The sequence below is a fragment of the Brachycentrus maculatus genome, unplaced genomic scaffold (genome assembly GCF_059751285.1).
Source record: "Brachycentrus maculatus isolate JH-2025_06_01 unplaced genomic scaffold, ASM5975128v1 h1tg000620l, whole genome shotgun sequence".
Taxonomy (NCBI): domain Eukaryota; kingdom Metazoa; phylum Arthropoda; class Insecta; order Trichoptera; family Brachycentridae; genus Brachycentrus; species Brachycentrus maculatus.
Window position 1 is genome coordinate 293,338 of NW_028281358.1, and position 21,046 is coordinate 314,383.

At 35.3% G+C, this 21,046-nt stretch overlaps 2 protein-coding genes across 4 annotated transcripts in view; one reads left to right on the forward strand and one right to left on the reverse strand.

Annotated features, from left to right (window-relative positions):
- RhoGAP71E (Rho GTPase activating protein at 71E) overlaps positions 1-7,830 on the forward strand; it is a 28,080-nt gene extending 20,250 nt beyond the window's left edge. For all 3 annotated transcript variants that reach the window (XM_088273951.1, XM_088273950.1, XM_088273952.1), the window contains one exon: positions 1,902-7,830. In XM_088273951.1, the coding sequence (XP_088130077.1) occupies positions 1,902-2,023 (122 nt within the window). In that variant the 3' untranslated portion in view covers positions 2,024-7,830. The remainder of the gene's footprint in view (positions 1-1,901) is intronic.
- Positions 7,831-8,704: 874 nt separating this feature from the next.
- DhpD (guanine deaminase) lies at positions 8,705-20,984 on the reverse strand. Its single transcript, XM_088273954.1, has 8 exons — positions 20,684-20,984; positions 18,433-18,693; positions 15,214-15,432; positions 13,955-14,062; positions 12,938-13,045; positions 11,705-11,870; positions 9,634-9,795; positions 8,705-9,145 (listed from the first exon to the last, which is right to left on the reverse strand). The coding sequence occupies exons 1-8, from the start codon at positions 20,795-20,797 to the stop codon at positions 8,880-8,882; spliced, it is 1,404 nt and encodes a 467-aa protein (XP_088130080.1). The 5' UTR covers positions 20,798-20,984; the 3' UTR covers positions 8,705-8,879.
- Between the last annotated feature and the right edge of the window lie 62 nt (positions 20,985-21,046).

A 21,046-nucleotide genomic window follows, 5' to 3' on the forward strand; every position in this document is an offset into this window, starting at 1 on the left:
GACCGTTGAGTGGTGGATGTTAGTCAGCTCTAGCTTTGAACAAGCTGGAACACTACTAACATATGTGTTTTTGTGGTGGCAGTAACGTCTATGTTAAATTAATCACTGTCGTAAAAATGTATTATTGTGGTGGTTTATGTAATTATTTAACTTATTTGACTTGAACGTATTATTAAGTTATTACATATCATGTTACTTTTAAAAATGTTTTTTTTTTATTCACAATATACAAATATGTTATAGATAGATATAGATAATTTGCAATGAAAAATTGAAATGCGATCTCTCAGAAGAATGTGCGACAAAACGATGTATGATAGATGTGTGAATAGTGAAATAAGGAAGGAATGCAAAGCTGAGATAAGCATTATCGATAAAATTAAGAAAGGTGTGTTGAGATGGTTTGGACATGTAGAACGAATGAGTGAGGAAAGAACGGTAAAACAAATTTATGAGGCGAATGTTAGTGGGAAAAGAAGCAGAGGAAGATTGAGAAAAACATGGCACGATCAGATATGCCAAATACTTGAAAGTGGTCAGGTTAGGAGTCGTGTAACAATCGGCGGGTATGTATGAGGAGATGCATGAACGTGGAAGAGGCGAAGAATGTTTGCAAGGACAGAGTGGTGTGGCGCTCTATTCTCTCTGCCTACCCCTGCGGGGAAGCGGCGTGATGGTTAGTTAGTATATGTATCTGGCTAATATAAAGAAATATTTTAGCCATCCCTCTACAGAAATATGATCTCTCTTGAGATAACTCTTATATAAACCGTCCCGCAGTGCACGCAAATGTGTCTGCTGTGTGACCATTTCAGATAAGTGTGTGATTTTGGACTAGCCAGGATTTAAACAGGAATTTAAAAAAACTGTGTACGTAAACTGTAATTTAATTGTACGGTAAATTTATTATAGAATGATGATACTACATTATAGGATACATGGACTTTTAGATGGTAAAATGATTGGCATATTTAGTTAGCGGTTCGTTTGACCCCTGCGAGGATACATCGGACCCGGGACATTTGGCCTGAATCCTTGTTTAGAATCTAGTCTAAGCGGGGTTTGTGCTTCTCATCCAAACAACACAATGTAATATTACTGGTGTATGTCATGCACACTGCTTGCGAATGCATTATCTCACCTACTCACATTACCAGTATGTAAAGTGCCACTTTATGTCTGCGCTATGTATGCAACTATTTATTTTATTTTACTGATAATTTACATTTGTTTTTTATTTCTTTTTCTGTAACTTATTTTGGAATCATTATTATTATAATCAGTCCAAATATTTTGTCATAATCCATTTCTTATTCTCAGTAGCACGTTAGATTCATAATTCGAGAATGTATTGTCGCAATTTTTAAATCTTATTATTTTTTGTCTTAAAAATATTGAAACAATTTTTTTTTTAAATTGCCTTTATTTCAATCGATATAGTATTGCATTAGCCAACGTACTGGATATTTGTCGTCTTTAGACGTACGCTCTTTACTAGGCTAGAAGTAAACCACATGCGAGACCGCAGGATTTTTTTTATTTAAACTTCCTGTACGGAAAAGATATATGTACATTGGCAGGTTTATTGCTTAGGAGCAATATCTTCCGACCAACCGAAAACAGACTAGTGATATTAGTCAAAATGTTTGATACCTTATACAGCTGTTTTAAAAGAGAAATATTTGTGTTTTTATACCTTGTAAAAATACTCTTAATTTTATAGTATTTCTGTGAGCTTATTTATTAAAAATAGGTATGAAATTGTGGTAGAGTCCGCAATACCACAACCCGACACAGAAAAAATGTGTGGTTTATTGCGAGCTTAAGCGCGTACGTCTAATGCGCAGGGGTGATTCGCTGCGTGATGTGCGTACTAAGATGTTTTGTTGCGGCGTGGACAGGTGGCGAGCGCCGCAGCAGCCGGCGGCGCTCCCGGCGCGCGGGCGTGCGCGGCGAGCCGGTCCTGCGGCGCCCTCGCGCGGAGCCCCCGGCACGCCCCTCGCTCCCCGCCCTGCCGCACTGACCCCGGCCCGCCCTGCAGCGTCGCATGCGCGGACTGACGCTGTAGTCCCGCAACACCGAGCCTGACAAACCGTACCCTTCTCATCTAGTGTGAGACAGATACGTCAGACATGGCATAAATTGACCTTTCGCCCGGTTTCGCTTGACTTCGACTGCCAAATTTAATTCCAAGTATGTTTGGCAGTGGCAACACGAAAAATAATGAATATTTAGTATCGAACTAGCGGTGGTATATCAGTGAAATGTTTTTGGGGTCACGTTGAAACATTTCCACTTCCACTGCTGAAGTCATCGGAATAAAATTTTTAGATAGAAATCCCCACAAAAGCAGTTCATCATACGGGTCAGACTAAAGCCGAGTGTTCCAAATTGAAGAAACCATAATATACACTCGGTCCTGTAACCGTTTGCATATTCATATTTTAAGATATCGTCACGGACATTTGTCTAGTGACAAACTATATTATTACCTACGATTAGACTATCCGCACATTTGATTCTTTACTTTCCTATACTCGAAGAGCTTTCACCAAAATATTTAGCGTACGAAGCGTCGTGTGGTTTTCAATATCGGATCTCGTACAATTGTAGAGTCTTGCGAGGGAGGGTATTGTAAATAAATATAGTGATATTCTAACAAATCAATTGAAGCCTATAATCTCGGAGATCTCAAACAAATATAAAACAAAGTGTGTAACGAAATATTTTGATATTTAAAATATTTTTTATTCTTATTTAAATAAATATAAATATGCGCAGCGAGGCTGTCGGCATTCGCTCGATGTATTTTGGACGTGGTGCGCAGAACGCAGGTTTATACTTAATGGAATAATAATTGAATAAGTTATTCATCTAACTCTCGTAATAGCGGGAAATGTTTCTCCGGATTCGATATAAAACTAATGTATCCGTCAATATTTTTAACATTCCTCGGACGATGATGACATTTTGCAAGCTTTACATCATAAAATAGGGCAATTTGTCCGATAAGACGGAACGCAATAAGAGTTGCAATATTTCCTACCTGTTTGTAGAAATGTAACCGGAGTAACGATTCAATTATCGTGAATCTAGTCTAAAGGAAGGTCCCCTATTTCTTAATTACTAATGATGGACTTTCTGAACTGTGTTGTCGTTTGAATAAGTAAAAAAGGAACAATCGTCGGTACGACTGGAATAATCAAATAATTTTATTAGATTCATTCCATTGCCATAAGTGGGGAAGTGCTGTACTCGGAGTTGAGAGAACAAGGTAATTATAGCGTCTGCGCACAGCCAAAGTGCCGAGTTGTCGCTAGCCAAATGACAATTTCTATAATGATTCCAAAACATACTTTCTTGTGATGAACAATTGTTAGATTTAAGAAATTTCTAATACGCTATTAAATTTTTAATATATTATAATTGGTAAGGAAACAAGACCACCGGTGTTACTTTGTCGACTAATCTTAAGTAATTGTTAGTCAGTCTTTTGAAATGTTTATGTCAGTGTTTTCTCTCTCCATTCGGTGGTCGTAGGCCGTAACAGCGCCTTCTATATTATAACGCGTAAAGCGTCTGCGGTGAAATTACTATACAAAGGATGAACGCTACACTTCGATACGTTCCCTTTTGAAACGTGTCTATCATGAAACAATATTTAAAATAACTTGTTTATCCCGAAACCTGTTCACCTTTGATACGGACGATGGAAATACTCAACCGTTTGTAAACAAATGTAGTTTGCAAGTTGCGGTGCGCCACACAAATACTCGTACAAATTTATATTTTTACAATGTGTAAACATAATTTACGCATTATTATGAACTATTTAAAAAGGATTTTTATATTTTTAAAACGATGAAAGTATGCGACGAAAGAAGGCGCTGTTGGGTACATAATTATATAAAAAATCACAAATCGTATTTTTTATATCAATCTAAAAAATTAAATATTTAACCAGTGTTAGGAATGATTTGAAAATAGCTCGTAACAGTCATTTTTCATCTAAATCTTTATATTTGTACGAATGTATACCACCTTAGTCAAAATGTTCCCGGAATTTATTCAGAATATTAAAAACACAAGATCATTCATCAAAAGCGCAGATGTACTCAATACTGTGTCACTATTACAAATGTCAAGCTATCAAGCTGAAAATTTCATAGAATAACAATGACAGATGTGGCAACCTAAGTAAAAAAAAGAAAACTCTAATTGGGTGACTGAGAGCGCCACACGGTGGTGATTCCGGGAATTTTTTGATCAAGGCGGTATTTGGTGACGCAAAGTAAAGCGCGTCACCAAACCCCCGATCACTTCCGAGGTGCGATTCTGAATCTGTATCGTTCCATACCTATTGACGCAAACTCGAAATATCTCCCATAAGTGTCGCAGTGAATAATTTGGACTGCACTTTTCAGTGTTCAGCCATAATAACCCTGTATTTCAGGTGGATCATCAGCATTCATACAACGCGCTTATTCCACATTGAAAAATAATAAATAAATTTCGTAAATGAGTTTGAAATATACCTAAATTATTAATAAATAGGGGGGGGTCAAATAAATATAAGTGATTTTTTAAATGGTACCTGAAGCGAAGGGCTAATCACGTTGATGTGGTGGTATGTGCTACAATGGTAATGGAAAATAAGTCAGAATTGCACCGCGGTATATCAGATTTGTAAACATTTTCCATTATTGTCATAGATTTTTAAGTAAATAAATCTTTTCGTATCTAGATTAATAATTATATCTCGATGTTTAGCTATTTGTGTCTATTCTAATAGACTTATTTTGTTATTCGGAGTCCCCGACGCGAAGTCTCTCGCGTCGGAGTGATGGAGAACAAATGGTATACTTTAAATGTACCCCTGTCATTCCCGACAAGAATGTTCACACTTGTTGTTTAGGTTAAGCGTATAAATGTATCTGTGTCCGTGTTAGTAGCGGAGAACTATGTTTGTCTCCGAGTCGTCTCCTTCAAACGGAATAGGGTACGAGCGTGAGGTAAAGTGAGCGACGCCAAATATGTGAACTTTGTACTGAAGCAGCGCTATGCCAATCCGACTGTATTCCCAGATGTTTTACTCTTCGAAAAATATAAGCAAAGAAATTTACAGGTATTTGTTGATAAGTATATATAGTATATATGTATATCTATATGTAATAGGTTCAATTTATTTATTACGAGATTAGGACTGCTATTCTCTGTGTTATGTTAGTGTCGGAGCTTAATGAAGGAACACGCGCGTATTTAGGAAGATAAGCATTCTAAAGGATCTTCCCCTATGTGCTATCTATCCTGTATCGATGGATGCAGCACCATTACACCGGGACCCTAAACCCCTATGCTACAGAGGCGGATTTTTAAACTCAACGGATCCAAAAATGGGAATTTTCAAACATCTTGATAATTTCCGATTGAACAAATCAAAGAGTTTAATCATTTTAAAAAAACACTTTAAAAAAGCACAAAGTATCATGGTTCTCCGTCGGTGGAAAGCTTTGGTATCTCCATATGCTAATATGTTGTTAATTGTAAAATCCCACGCAAGTATATCTTTTAACATTGACAGAACAGTCACTGAACCGCCATTTGGATGCTGTGTCCGGGAGACTAAACTCTTATTAACACTCCTTATCATTCATCATTCACTTAAAAAAATTAAGCGGTATTACACAAATGATAAGGATAGTGTTATATTACCATAGCACAAAGATAACGATGCTTTTAATACACAAAATATAAACTCTTATTACTGTTACGCTTAGTGATAATTTAATCTGGTCCGGTCGGGGCCACATTTGATTTGAATCCTGCCCTCAATATTAAGACTGCTCCCCGTAAGGGACCGCACATCATTCCATCTTGCTAGACAAGCGGACATATACATATTATTATTATTATTTATATTATTACTACTTTTAAAATGTTGCCAGATAGAACAAACAATGAACAAAACCGGTTGCGGCAACACTCATCCACATGTCCAACGAATAAATTCCGAATCTGCAGAAAGTATTTATATTTTTTAATAATACTTAAATATAATTATATTTAATAACTATGCAGTACCCCTAGTATTGAATGGTCAGTTTTGCCAAATTGTTGTTTGTTTTCTTAACAGATAGATTTTTTATTGCAGCATAAATTTAATACTTGGTAACTGTGGTAGAAGTCGGGTCTGTTATATGTTGAATTTTAGACTCTTGTGCTAATTATACCTAACTCCCCATAGTTTGCAGGCTATTTTTTGTATTTGTGTTTACAAAATATTTAATTATACGATACATGATCTATAAATACAAATAAATATTTATTTTTTTACAAACAAATCCTATTTGTAATTTTACTTTCATGAAAACATTAAAAAACAGAGTGTTTTACGAACTTACAATTCACAAATAAATATAATAATTTTTTTTTGTTTAATTTAAAAAAGATAAATATTTATATTTTTATTATTTACGCAAATATTTCAATTTCATACCATTTCTGTGAGCTTAAGCTGGTCATTATTAGAAATAGGTATCAAATTGTGGCAGAGTGGGTTCGAACCGAGAAACTCTGACTTACGAGTCCGCGACATTAACCACGGGACCACAGGCCCGACACATATATTGCAAATTAAACTGAGTAAAATATGTAATTCTATTTTTAAGCTTTATAAGATTTTATTTTATTGGTTTAACCCTTTCACTTAAGTATTCTCGTACAAATGGTCCCACAGGGTAAGGGTTATTAAGCTCCCTCTTACTGCGCAATTACAGAGTATGAATAATTCTTTCTGCGGATCCGACTTTATTCATTCGACATACCGATCCTTTCCTGTCAAAAAATTGTAAACGCCGTTGAAAGTTTGGTTATGTTACTCAAAATAAATTTACAAAAATAAAATAAATGTGCACTCCGGGTGTCTTGTATGATTTTTTCCAGATCATCCGTATTTTTATTTTGATGAGATTTATGAAAAGAATGGTAATTTACCGGCGTCTACTTACGGTGATGATGTGGAAGTGTTGGCCCCTAGTTTAGGATGTAGGCGTATTCCCTTACAATGTGACATGTGACCACTTTTGGTTTATGTTTTCGTACCATTCATTTGCGGACTGCTATTAAATTTAATTTTTTCGATACAATTTTGTAAACTTTGACAAAATGTTTGTTTACAAATGCTTTTTTTTACCCCACATGGGGTTTTATCGATATCTCAACATAGAAAATATGGTTATCGAGATGGAATTATGGAAGTCCGGGTATTTTTAATTTGGATATAACCGTAGATGTTTTTATGGAAAGGTTATACAGCTTTAGACATTTGAGTAATATGGTTGCGGATCATGGATAGAATGGTACTCGCCCAGTGACAAGTTGTAAGCCCCGCAAATATCCGGACCTCCGTATTGCCGTCTCGATAGCTTCATGAGACATCTTGGAAATATTTTAGTTAGACTGATATAATTTCACCCGTACTAAGATGCACAATTATACTATTTAAGTTTCTGGAATCGCCGATGGAATCCCATCGGCGTTTGCGGAGTAGGTCTCGAAGCGCAAATCTTGTTGCGTATTCACAAATAACGCTTAGTTTTAAGTTTGCATGAAAGAGGCAGCGTATTATTGTATTCCCTACAAAGACTGACAACTGGACAGTTGGATGTAGTTTAACAGAATCATACCGAATTGTTATCGTATATCGGAGAAGCCCAAAGATTAAACTTATGAGAGTGCAGGGTAGTATCTGTTTCTTAATTTGTCATTTTTCCAGTCCTTCTCTTATTTTGTATTCGTTTTAATAAAATTTTATATGTCATATATTACTTACATCACCTCGTTTCATTTCCAACCCCGGTCTTACCCTAAAGGTACACTTGTCACCCAAAACCAGGCACCAGTCACCTGACTACGGCTGTGGCGTTAGTGGAGGGTAAGAAGGTTGTGTAGTAAAATAACAATTTTTCATCGTAATAAATCAGGTTCATTGTAATTTTGTTGTTGATGGGGTTCTCTAATGGACTATAAAAGCAGCAGACAGGAGAAAAATTGATGCCTTCGAAATGTGGTGTTGGAGGCGCATGCTCCGAATTCCATGGACAGCTAGATGCACCAATGAGTCCATTCGCCAGGAACTACGCTTGGATGGCTTGTCTCTGGCCAATATCTGTACCCGACGGATTCTCCAGTTCTTTGGACACGTTGCGCGTGGCAACGAGGATAGCCTGGAACGACTAGTTGTGATCGGTAGCCTGGAGGGAAAGAGAGGGAGAGGAAGATCCCCCACACGATAGACCGATCAAATTAAGGCAGCAGCAGGCACCTCAGTGGTTGGAGCGCTACGTGCAGCGCAGTCAAGGGATAGCTGGAGAAGAGTCATTGCTTCTGCAAGGGTCACAACCCTCAGCAATGAGGATTAAGATGGAGAAGAAGGGGTTCTCTAAAGTCGGAGTAGATCTATTGCTGTAATAACAATATAAAATATTTTGCGGCTTAAATGGCAGACATATTTGTTTAATTATCATTTAAATTAATGTAAATTTTGTTTGTTTTCAATCACACGCTGCTATTAATTACTGTGTATTAAAATAGCCTCATTTAACACTGCTGCATTAAGCTTTAGAATTTATCGGAACATTTCCTGTGTGTTAAGCGGGGTCTTATACAAATACACACTATCGTAAACAATAATTTACAAATTAAAAATGAAGAACACAATTTATTTAACAAGTAATATACATTTTTACAGAAAACCATATTCAGACCTGCATTTAAAAATGTTACAAATGAAAATTTTAAACTCCTCCAAAATTTCATCAAATGGAGATGACACGATTGTGATGATTTTGCACATTACTCCAATAAAATGTGTAATGTTATTAATTTGAGAAACATATTTCCTTTCCTTTTACGAAGATCTTGACGATGTTTCTGTCATCGCCGAGGTAGATGAACTGCTGCAGCAGCCTCGTGATGGCTTCCTCCGAGGAGCTGAGGGCGTCCGAGTCGGAAGGAGGCTCGGCGGTGGGTTCCGGAGGGACTTGGTACAGGTCGATGGGGGAGTTGAGGCTCTGGGTGTCTACGAGGAGAGCGTCAAAGTCCTTTCCCACTTCCAAGTTTCCCGTCCGCTGCTCCAGTGATAGAGCTAATTCAAATAGCAATAATAATTTTCATTCATGAACTGATTCGGAACTGGCTTATATATGGGATTGTATATCAAATGAGTGATTTCTTCTTGTAGATTGTGAGTTGATGATGAGAAGGATTACTTATAATATTTATTTTACCACTTTATGGATTTTTAAAAGGTTTTTTTTTTCAAAACGCAATCCCTGCTTTTATTGCACAAATTTGGTTAAAATGACTCAATTAGTTATGAACACATTGTTTGCGGGAAACGCTTAAAACGCAGTACGTAAAAGCGTCTCTTACATACCGTTGGTAGAGAGCGGGAGACGCTTATAAGCGTTTTATATGCTAGCTGTAACCCAAGTGACACCAAAAAACGTTGTACAGATCCGAATTGGGTTTTCGGTTACTTGTGATTGGTATACAAGCTTAAATAGTACTAATCAGGGTCGGTGTAGGTAAGAAAACCGGCGATAACAAATGTGTTGATAACAATTTGTTTACCTGTGGCCCCTCCCAGCGTAGCGAGATAGAAGGCTTCCCTCCAGGAGACGGGGGCGCTGTCCTCCCCCCCTCCCGCGCCCTGCAGCAGGGACAGGTGCGTGGACACGTCCATGCAGCGCCGCATGGCGTCCATGATGGACGGACTGTCACCTCCCGATACGTCTGGAAGCCCCACCAATTTTACAGTCACTTTCAGGAAACAACCCCAGCTCAGAGGATGGTACTCATCGTCAAAGTGATGAGTTGGAGATGTAACTAACTATCTAACCATCACGCCGCTTTCTACCAGGGTTGGCAGAGGAAATAGAACGCCATGTCACTCGTCTTTGCAAACATTCTTTGCCTCTTCCACGTTCATGCATCTCCTCATACATACCCGCCGAATATTTCGACTCCTAACCTGAACGCTTTCAAGTATTTGACATACTTGATTTTGCAAAGTTTTTCTTTGGAGATGTAATACTAATCATTTCGCTCACTCCTTTCAACAATGTCAATATCAAAAAACTTGATTTATTTTATCGTTTTTAAAGTTTAAGAATATAATAAAATGTATTTAAAATAAATATCAAGCCACTTATTGAACTTTTTACAGTACAACAGATCTTTTTAGGTAAAACCTAAAGGTTTTTTTCTCCATTTCAAAAATATTTAGGATATTTAAAAAAAGAATTAAACAATACCTTATCTTCAAAATGCAAAAACAACATTTTCTGCCCTGTATCGGGTAAATATTTAGTTAAAAATATGCCGCTTTTGCTGGGATATAGAACATTTTCTGGGCATTCCGAAAACATGCACAACTGAAAATTGAAGATTTTTGAGATATGACGTTGAAAGGAGTGAGTGATATGTACCCTCACTACATATACTTTTGACAACCAGATTTTATATTTTGATTGATTCGGTTGTACCGAGTCTTTCTTGGCATTTCTCTTTCTGTTGTCCCATTTGCATTTGCCAAAAATACTTTCTTAGTCATCCATTCGCTCCACACCTCCAAATCACCTTTTTTTTTTAAATATCCCTAACTCAGCCTTACATTCCTTTTATAGTAAAATGTTAATATCAAAACTAATCCGATTAAAAAGATAAAAATTATCATAATTTCCAGCTCCGACTGACATGAAAGCAATTGTTAAAATACAGTGTATGTGCAACTTTCCAAAATCCAGGCAACATTGATGTTCAATAATGGGTAGTCTCGAATGTTATATACAGTGAAACCCCTATTTTGCATTTTTCAAGGGGCTGAAAAAATAACTGAAATGGAGTAAAAATGTAAATCTTGAATTTATTTATTTTTTGTAAAAATCATGTAGATAAGAATTTTTGCACGCAAAATCTAAATGGAGGGGATGCATATAAATTAGGCGTAGGTATTGAAAAACACATTTTGAATTTTGAAAATTGTATAAATTGTAATGACTTAACGAATAAAAAATAATGTAAAAAAGAAGCGTTATAGATTGAGTCAAAAACCGAATGACAGTATATTTTCGACATAAACTGGGGGAAAAAAATGTAAATGCGGGTAATAAATGTACGAAAATATATCGCTCACTCCTTTCAAGAACGCCATAAATCAAAAATCGTCAATTTTCAGTTGTGCATGTTTTCGGGATGTCCAGAAAATGTACTATATCCCAGCAAAAGAGGCATATTTTTAACTTAATATATACCTGCTACAGGGCAGAAAATGTTGTTTTTGCATTTTGAAGAAAAGGTATTGTTTAATTATTTTTTTAAATATACTAAATATTTTTCAAATGGAGAAAAAACCTTCAGGTTTTACCTAAAAAGATATGTTGCACAAAAAAGTTCAATAAGTGGCTTGATATTTATTTTTAATACATTGTATTATATTTTCAAACTTTAAAAACGTTCTCCTGAAAAATCAAGTTTTTTGATTTATGACGTTCTTGAAAGGAGTAAGCGATATCAGGACTGAAAAAAATTACACGCAATTGGTGGGAAAATGTTAAATCCGGGTTTCAGTGTATGTCAAAAGGTGATCATTTAAGCGAGCCAACGGCAGGTGGTAAGCCCTGAGGCTTCCGTAGGTAGATACCTGTTCCGAGCCCCACGGTGACCCCCCTCCTCATGAGTTTCCTGAGGGGGCACAGCCCCGAGTGCAAGCGGGTGTTGGAGGCCGGGCAGTGCACCACGGCCGCCCCGCGCTCCGCCAGCAGAGCCAGCTCCGCCTCCTGCAGGTAGATCCCGTGCGCCAGGATGCACTGCCAGACAATTTAGCCATGTTAAACCGAGGATAGTAATTACTCTATATCGTGGGTATACTAGCAAAAAATGTTAACTATAATATCCCTGTTTGAAAAATCCCTGTTATTTAAAGCTTTAAGCCTGAATAGTATACCCGCTATTAAACTTAAAGTTGAATTTACTAATAAAACCAAATAAATATGACATTTCATACTACTTTGCCAGTTTGTAGAACGTTGAAAACTTTATAATACTGCATCATTAACAAGTCAAAATTGTATATTTTCAAGTATATTAACGATTTTTGCCAGAACACCCACGATATATTAAATATTAAAATCAAACACTGATTTTTAGAGTCTTCTTATTTGTATTTTATTATTAAAATCTCATTTTTTAGGGTATCTAAATTGTATATTTTATTTTTAAAAAACTTGACAATTGTTTCGCCAGCATTTTCAAACTAATATGAAGATTGAATGGACTGAGGGTCCTTTTATAGCTATACTTTTATTATAAGTACTTAAGTAATACCGTAATAATAATGCCATAACAGGGTGAAAAAATTGACGGCGCGTTGGCACGGACGTGGTGTCCCTATGGCTCTGAAGCTGCGAGCTGCATACTACGATTTCCATACAAATATGAACTGGGGTCTTTTGGTACCCCCTTCGGATCACGTGTAATTTTTGGATGGTCAGAAAGGAAAGGGTTAAGCGAAGACTTCTTTTAAAGATGTTTATTATTTAGTCCGCCTCCGTAGTGTAATGGTCAGCACGCTCGGCTACCGTTCTGGAGGTCCCGGGGTTGATTCCAAAGGGGGGTAAAATAAATATAAGTGATTTTTTCACTGTAATATTTATTCAATATTACCATGGACTGGTACCTGAAGCAGAGGGCTGATCACCTTTCCTTCATGTGTAAAACGATCAAGATAACACTGCGTTTATATGACACAGTGCCCTATGCACCATTGGGGTGCGGATAAGGGTTTTATATTATTAAATATATTATTATTTATTAATTCAATCTTTTATTATTTGATCTCTCACGTCTTATCTTTTTGAATAATAAAGAGTTATACCTTATCAGTTAAGAGTCCAGCTTGAAGGTAGACGTCACAGTAAGTGGCGCATTCCGGGAACATCTGCTTTATTAATTCTACTTCTGTTACATTTTCAGATACATGGGTCTGTAAATAAAACAATTTCATGTAATTACATAATATTTGAAGCACTCATTTTGTGATTTTTCATTATTTAATTTAAAAAACTGAACTTTCCTTTATCTGCCAATTTTTTTCATTTTTATAATAACCACTTTATGCTTTCGAACGAGCAGTGTTCGCAGACAGTGCATGTGTCATATTGAAAAACCCATCTCGCAACTTGACACTTTTTTATTGGAGATTCTTCAAAACATGACCAAATTTGTTCTTTTATTTTTGTTTATTTATTATTATTTGTTTTTTTTATTACTGTTATATTAAGTTTTTTTTTTACATTTTTTACCGCTTCAAGGAAATGGAGGAGGAATAGCAGTGGGGGCAAAGGATCCATAAAACACTTTTTTCTTCCTCCGTAGTGTAGTGAATAATAATACTTTTGGCCATCATTCATTAGGCTCTGGCCTCCGAGTTGGATTGCTGCCAAGTCATTACAGCCGAACCTCGATATAAGACACCTGGACATAACAGAAACCTTCTTGAAAGAGAGTCGGTGTAAGGGCCCGTCATTCTACCCCTCTGTAAATGTAGGCATGGATATAAGAGAGACCTTTTGATAAGAGAAAAATTTCCCAGTCCCTTGGGCCTCTTATATCGAGGTTCGACTGTATTAATAATAAATGTTTAATTGTAAAATACAAAATACTTATGGAGTTAAAGATTTTTTTCTTTTCGGCAAAGCACCCGCATTGAGTGTTACATGTAGTTATAGAATTATACTCCTTCCTCTTTAGCTAGGACTGTGTCCTGTTGTTCTCGAAGTCCGCTCCCGGGAGGTGGATGACCAGCTATCTTTCCATCGTTTAGGTGGTCTTCTTGGGGGTAACAGACCTCTTATGCATAATTGCAGATCTATAAGTTTATATAAATTTTCACCTGTATTCTGCAGTTGTATTTTTTTGCTATAGTGGCCAATTCACTCATGAGTTTTATGTCACAGCTGAGAGCAAATCTCGGTGTTATGGTTGGTTCTATTAAATCATTCTGAAAGGAAAATAATACAGGCATGTAATATAAACAATATCAAATAATCAAGATGTGGTAATAGAAAAAATTGGGGTATTTTACTCATTTTTTAAGCAAACCCATTTTCAAACTGCATCAGAGAAAGAGAACTGTGTGGGCTGTTCAATTAATACGTAGACTGGCGTCATAAACCAAAATGTATTTTATTTAGAAGTTACATGTCTGGGTCCTCATCAAAGATTTACATTCCCGATGCACACAGTGCCATTCCAATGGTGTTTCCACTTTTGGAAACAGTCCTGGAACGTTTCTTTTGTGATGTCCTTCAGATCCTTCATCGTACTTGCCTTAATCTCGCGAATCGTCTCAAATCTTCATCCTTTCAAATGTCTTTTAAGTTTGGGGAACAAGAAAAAGTCAGAAGGAGTGAGCTCAGGTAAGTATGGTAGGTGGAAAAGAACAGTGATCAAGTATGTGGCCGAAAACTCGCGAGTTCTGAAACCTGAATAGGCTGAAACTGATAAAAACAACAACGCTCGCAGCAACGTTGCTACATTTTAGTGTCGGTCTACATATTAGCTGAACAGGCCAAGTATTATGAAGTAAAGTGAGAGGTAAATGCAGCATAGGATGAAGACATATATCGCTCATTCCTTTCAAGAACATCGTAAATCAAAAATCGTAAATTTTCAGTTGTGCATGTTTTCGGAATGCCTAGAAAATGTACTATATCCCAGCAGAAGCTGCATATTTTTAACTTAATATTTACCCACTACAGGGCAGAAAGTGTTGTTTTTGCATTTTGAAGAAAAAGTATTGTTTAATTTTTTTTTTTTAAATACTAAATATTTATTGGAGAAAAAACCTTCAGGTTTTACCTAAAAAGTTCTGTTGCACAGTAAAAAGTTCAATAAGTGGCTTGATATTTATTTTTAATACGTTGTATTATATTTTTAAACTTTAAAAACGTGGTCCTGAAAAATCGAGTTTTTTTATTCATAAAAGGAGTATTCTTAAAAGGAGTGAGCGATATCCTGGCGTAAGAGCTAGAGAGATTGACTTTGCTGTAACGCTGATTGGCTGTTCAAACCGGCTACAGACAAAGTCAATATTTCCATGATGATTGCCACTATGTGCCTTCTGCATGGAGTGGCACAATAAGGAGTTACCTTCATTTCGTAAACTCGTTTGATGAAAGTGTCCGTGTCTGCTAGTTCTTGCTCGGTTCCATTATAGTACCCGGCGGGGTTGGGCACGTTCATGCTGACTTTCCCTACAAAAGCGCGCTGCCCGGCATCCGCCGCAGCCTTGGCCAACTCCAGGGAGCCGTCCAAGTGCAAGGAGCCGAAGTAACACGCTGTTGTGGTGCCGTTTCGTAAAGTACGGCGCTAAAAACATGCGCAAGAATCCGAGCATTAATCATTTTCAAATAATAATAACAATTTTGGATAGTTTATGTAGAGCCATTTTCGTAAAATACTACTTAAAGCCTTCATTGTGATTGAATTGGGAAAAAGTACATAGTGGAAATGATTTCTTCAGCAAACAAATGGGTTTTTAGTTTTTTATAAAGGTCAATTCAATTCAATTCAATTTATTTATTTTCAATTAACATATACATTACAAACTAAAAAATTTAAAGCGTATACATTAAAATCTAAAATATGCAAGAACTATTGCTTAAGTGGAGAAGAATCCCACTTCGGAAAACTCCTTCAGACACATGGAACGGATCAATATCCAATGAGATATTGTTCAACATAGCGGTAGCTCTTCCTACAGGCATAACCATCGGCAGGTTGGTCCTGTGTATAGGAATGTGAAACAATCTATGCCGATGCTGTTTTAGGTAACTATCGGAAACATACAGACCAATGTTCCGGATATTTTCAGGATTATCGATCGTACCGCACAACAATGGATAAAAATGAGTAATCAAATACACATTCCTTCTAGTCTCTAAACTATTGTAGCCGAGCATACCCTGGAGAAACTGGGTCGGGTAGAGCCAAGGATAATAGGCGTACTCTCTCATGTAGAGATACCTCAGAAACTTCTTTTGGACTTTCTTCTTTGGTCATCTTACTCTCACTGTTTCTAATTACTGGTAGAATAACATTCCACGCCATCGGTCTTGATATATGTATATTTATTACTTCATATTTGGAAATTACATTGGCCTAGCAAATAATAAATATTTGTCTACAAATCACTGAATAAAGTGAAAAACATGATATGATATGGCTATATTTTATATTTATCGCTAGTTAGAGTTACTGGTATGATATAATTATATTATCTTTTACATAGACGGGTCAGGGCTATGACAAGAACCCTGCTCTAATTATAATTATTTTATAATTTGTCTATTTGCAATATACTCACTAAATTACATACACGAGAATATCTTAAATCTGTTAACATTTTAGTAGGGCAATATAGAATAGGTTTTTATTTTTGAATAAAATGTGTCTCCATTTGGAATTGCCGGTGAAAGAGCTTCCATGCCATAAGAGAAGCAACAGCGAAGGCAAGCTCATAAATTTTACAAGCTGCTTTAACCCTTACTGGTCCAATGTGGAATCTCATTCGACATTGATTTTTTGCTCTTAGGTCCCATGTCGGATGTTATTCCACATTTTTTTCATCATTAGTATTATTTATTTAAATTCCAAGCTTACATTTTTGTCACTCGTATCTATTACAACAGTATGTGGAGCTGAGGACAAAAGATTTTTTTTGCAATTGGAATATAACTGTCTACCTAGATTTTTTTTTAAATTTTGGGGGACCGGAAAGGGTTAATTGTGGTGTGCTGACATTTTATGTAGAAAAACTTATCAAAATAAATTGATTATTATTATTTTTTAAATAATTGAATACCATAGATTGCATTTTATCATTATAGAGTCTTAAATAATAATGAAAGATTTTTCACTATAATATTTATTCAATGTCATTCTAAACTGGCACCCGAAGCGCAGAAGGAATCACCTTGCCTTCGTATAATTAATCTGATGTAGTACCCTATGCACCATTGTGTATGGATAAGGGCCAAAATAATGTACCAGAAGTGAAGGACTAATCGCCTTGGCCTTGTAAGTCAAATTGGGTCTAGTCTTTCGAACGCAGTGCCCTATACACCATTTGATGGGGTAAGGGTTTAAAGAAAAGAAAAATTTGAGACCAAAGATTGTGAAACCTATCGAAGTTAAGTTAAAAAAATATATGTATAAACATAAGCTCTTTATATTATGTATTAAAAGTTACGTAGCTCCTACACATTCTAAAATAAATATTATTGACAATCCATACGCATATGTAAACATCAGCTGTTTAAATATTTATATAATATTTTCGTTCAATACTCACTTTTTGTCAATCTAGAAATATTTTTTTAAATATACATATTTATATATATTTACACCATTTGAGTATTATATTGTTACGACTAGTTTCGGAAGCTACAGATGCTTCCATCTATAAGGTTTGAATATAAATGTTGTTGTTAGTTTATATTCAAACCCGAATATAACCTAACAACAACATTTATATTCAAACCTTATAGATGGAAGCATCTGTAGCTTCCGAAACTAGTCGTAACAATATAATACTCAAATGGTGAAAAAAAATCATCTATATTTAAAAAAAATATTTCTTAAGTGACAAAAAGTGAGAATTGATTGAAAATCATGTGTTTCATTTATATTTAATCATTTCTTAAGAGAAGTAAAGTTTCTCATTCTATCAGGGTTGAGTCAGCATCATAGAACAGTGGTCCCCAACCCCCGGGCCACTCAAGGACCTGCTTAAAAATCAAAAATTACTTGAGAAAAAATCGAACATACCCAATAAAACTGAATGATAGCTTAAAAATAATTAATTATCCGTTGAAAACCCCTTCATGCTAAGTTACCACTGACCTTGCAACAATACCTTCATTGTTTTATATATTTTTTCTAAATTTTTCCTACAAACTTGAGAAGTAGAGATACTATTATTGTGTTTTCTCTACTAATATTATTTGAACTCGAAAATATGCAATTTTGACTTAATGATGCAAATTATAAAAGTTCTATAAACTGTCAAAATACACTAAGTAGTTTGAAATGTCATATATATGTATGTAGTTTAAAAAATTTCATTCAACTTTAAGTTTAATAGTGGGTATTTTATTCAGGCTGAAAGCTTTAAATAACAGGGATTCAAAGAGGGATTTTAGAGTTAACGTTTTTTGCCAGTATACCCACAATATATTGTTCAGATGTTTTTTTACTAAATAAAAAAACTATGTTTAATGTCTCCCCCCTCCCCCCCAACGGGCCGCGGTAATATTATGAAACGTTGACATGTCCGCAGCGACAAAAAGGTTGGGGTTGAGTACTTACCACGACTTTTTGGTATACATTCTTGGCGAACTGCGTGTCTCCATATTTGCTCTCGAGCGGGAAGGTGTAGCAGGAGAGCCACTCCAGGAGCGGCTTGTCGAGCCCCAGCCCGAGGTTGGGGAACTGCGGCGCGTGCAGGTGGCAGTCTGCGAACCCCGGAATCATCAACTGGCTCGGCGACAGCTCCGTCACCACGTACTTGGTCAATCCCAGCCTATGGCTGATGTCCTCCACCGACTTCGCCTTTCCAACCGAACAAATCTAAACCATAACAATCGCTATCATTACAACTATTATAGTATAAGTATCATTACAACTGTTATAGTATAAGTATCATTACAACTGTTATAGTATAAGTATCATTACAACTATTATAGTATAAGTATCATTACAACTGTTATAGTATAAGTATCATTACAACTGTTATAGTATAAGTATCATTACAACTGTTATAGTATAAGTATCATTACAACTATTGTAAGAGTTTTTTGAGTCTACTAAGTTGTATTTTATTGTTTAAAAAACACATAAAATCAATTTTGTGACAATTGTTTCACCTGGTTAAGGCATTTTCAAGCGAATGTTTCAAACAAATTAAATGCCAAATAAATAAGTAAGTAACTTTATATGTTTATATATCAAATTTGGTTTATCCCTTTGATTGTAAATATATGTGACTGGGTACAATTTTTTTTTACTAAAACTGAAATTTGATATTAAATCCTAACGTATACTAATGAATTATTACTTAGTTCAAGATATGTTTTTTATATCTAAGGATTAAAAATATAAAATATTGAACTAAAAATTAAAAAGAAAAAAAAACAATATTTTTTTAAAGTAAGGAAAAGAGCGAGAAATATATGGTAAAGGTAAAAGTGAAAGAGATAGAATATAAAACTCCTTAAAAATTATAGAAAATATTTTTCTTAAAAATACGTACTTTTCTTAAAGTATCTTATGTACTCATGTTCGCCATGATTTGTGCAAGGGAAAAAGTTAGGAAAATTATCTGTCTTTACTACTCCAATGTAAAGTGATTTGGTAAGAGAGAGACAAGAAAGGGATGAAATATTTTCAGCGAGGATTTATTACGCACAATGTTAAAAAGAGATGGGATGTTTTTTGGAGCGCGCCATCTTTCTCTTGATAGATTACAGAAATACCTCGTATAGTCCTGCTTCGATTACGACGGTCAAAGTTGAAATAAAGTCTTTATTCATCAAATATAGAACTGTTTTAAAGAAGGCACCAGTAATCTGCTTTCTGGAATTGGTGACTTAAATACTTGTAAAAACGATATTTTGACATTGAAAGCATTGACATTATTTTCCCAACTGTCAAATCGCATATGTATGTACATAAGTAACTTTTTTAATAACTTAGAATCATTGAATTGTTTTAAATCATGCCTTTAGCGAGATAGCGATTGTTTTACCTAGAATTTTCATTAACGAATTACATGAAATTATAGTAACTTCAAACATAAAGAGTAAATCCACTCTCAAGTAGGTTTAGGCTATAAAACTCATAAGTTAAAGCCTGAGAAGGGTCATGATAAGCGGTATTGCTTAAGCATTAGCTATGTTTCAGAGACATTTGGACATTAAGTCATTCAAAATAGCTCGTAAGAAAGATTTTTGTTTGAAAATATATATAAATGAAGCTATGCAAAGCAAAAATATGAAGGTATTTAAAAGCATTTAAACCAATAAAACGGCCGCAAAATTTTCTACATTCATTTAAATATATTACATATGTAGTGATTATTTAATAATTTTGTATTTTGTAAAAATTCATTCACAATGGCATAATTTTGCCTTTTTTGTACAATTTTACCATAGATTCAATTTAGTCATTGAAACGACAGTTACAGTCGCTATTCTTTATATTCATAATTATATTAATAAATAAGATTTTTTTAATAAACATAATTTTATTAAAAAATGTAGGAGTATATAAATATGAGCATTGGTCATAAAACTAATTCAACGCGTGAACGATTATAAAGACCCATATGTAGGTAGGTAATTGTTCAATGTATTAAAATGTAATCATAATTAACATAACATAGAAAACAAACGTATATTTTAAATTTTCTTTAAACTGTTTTTTTTTCTATTTTAAATTCTCATTTAGTCCGGGATTATGGCAGGACTAGCGAGGTAATGTCGCGATTCAAATCCGTATTAAGAAGTGCGGAGCTTTTGTTCTATTATAAACTTAAAATGACAAATATTATGTTGTTTACCTTTCCCTTTTCGACTACGATGTATCCATTGAAAACATCCAGCGTCTTATTTGATTGACAGTGTATAAAATTACCCACGAAAATAATCGCGGAATCTGAATTTATTTTTTCCATTTAGGCGGTAAATTAAACGGTGGACAGAGAATCCGGTTTTAAAAACAAACAAAAAATGTAAATAGTAAACGTGGAACAGAAAACAACAGAAAATATTGTTTTCGGACACTTTCGATAATATTTAACAGTGATCGGAATAAACCAAATAATGAAATGACTAAACTTCACAGCGCGTTTGACATGTTGTGATCGGGTTATAACCCGTATACGCAGCAGCGTACGTGTACGTGGAATGTTGACTTGACTTTT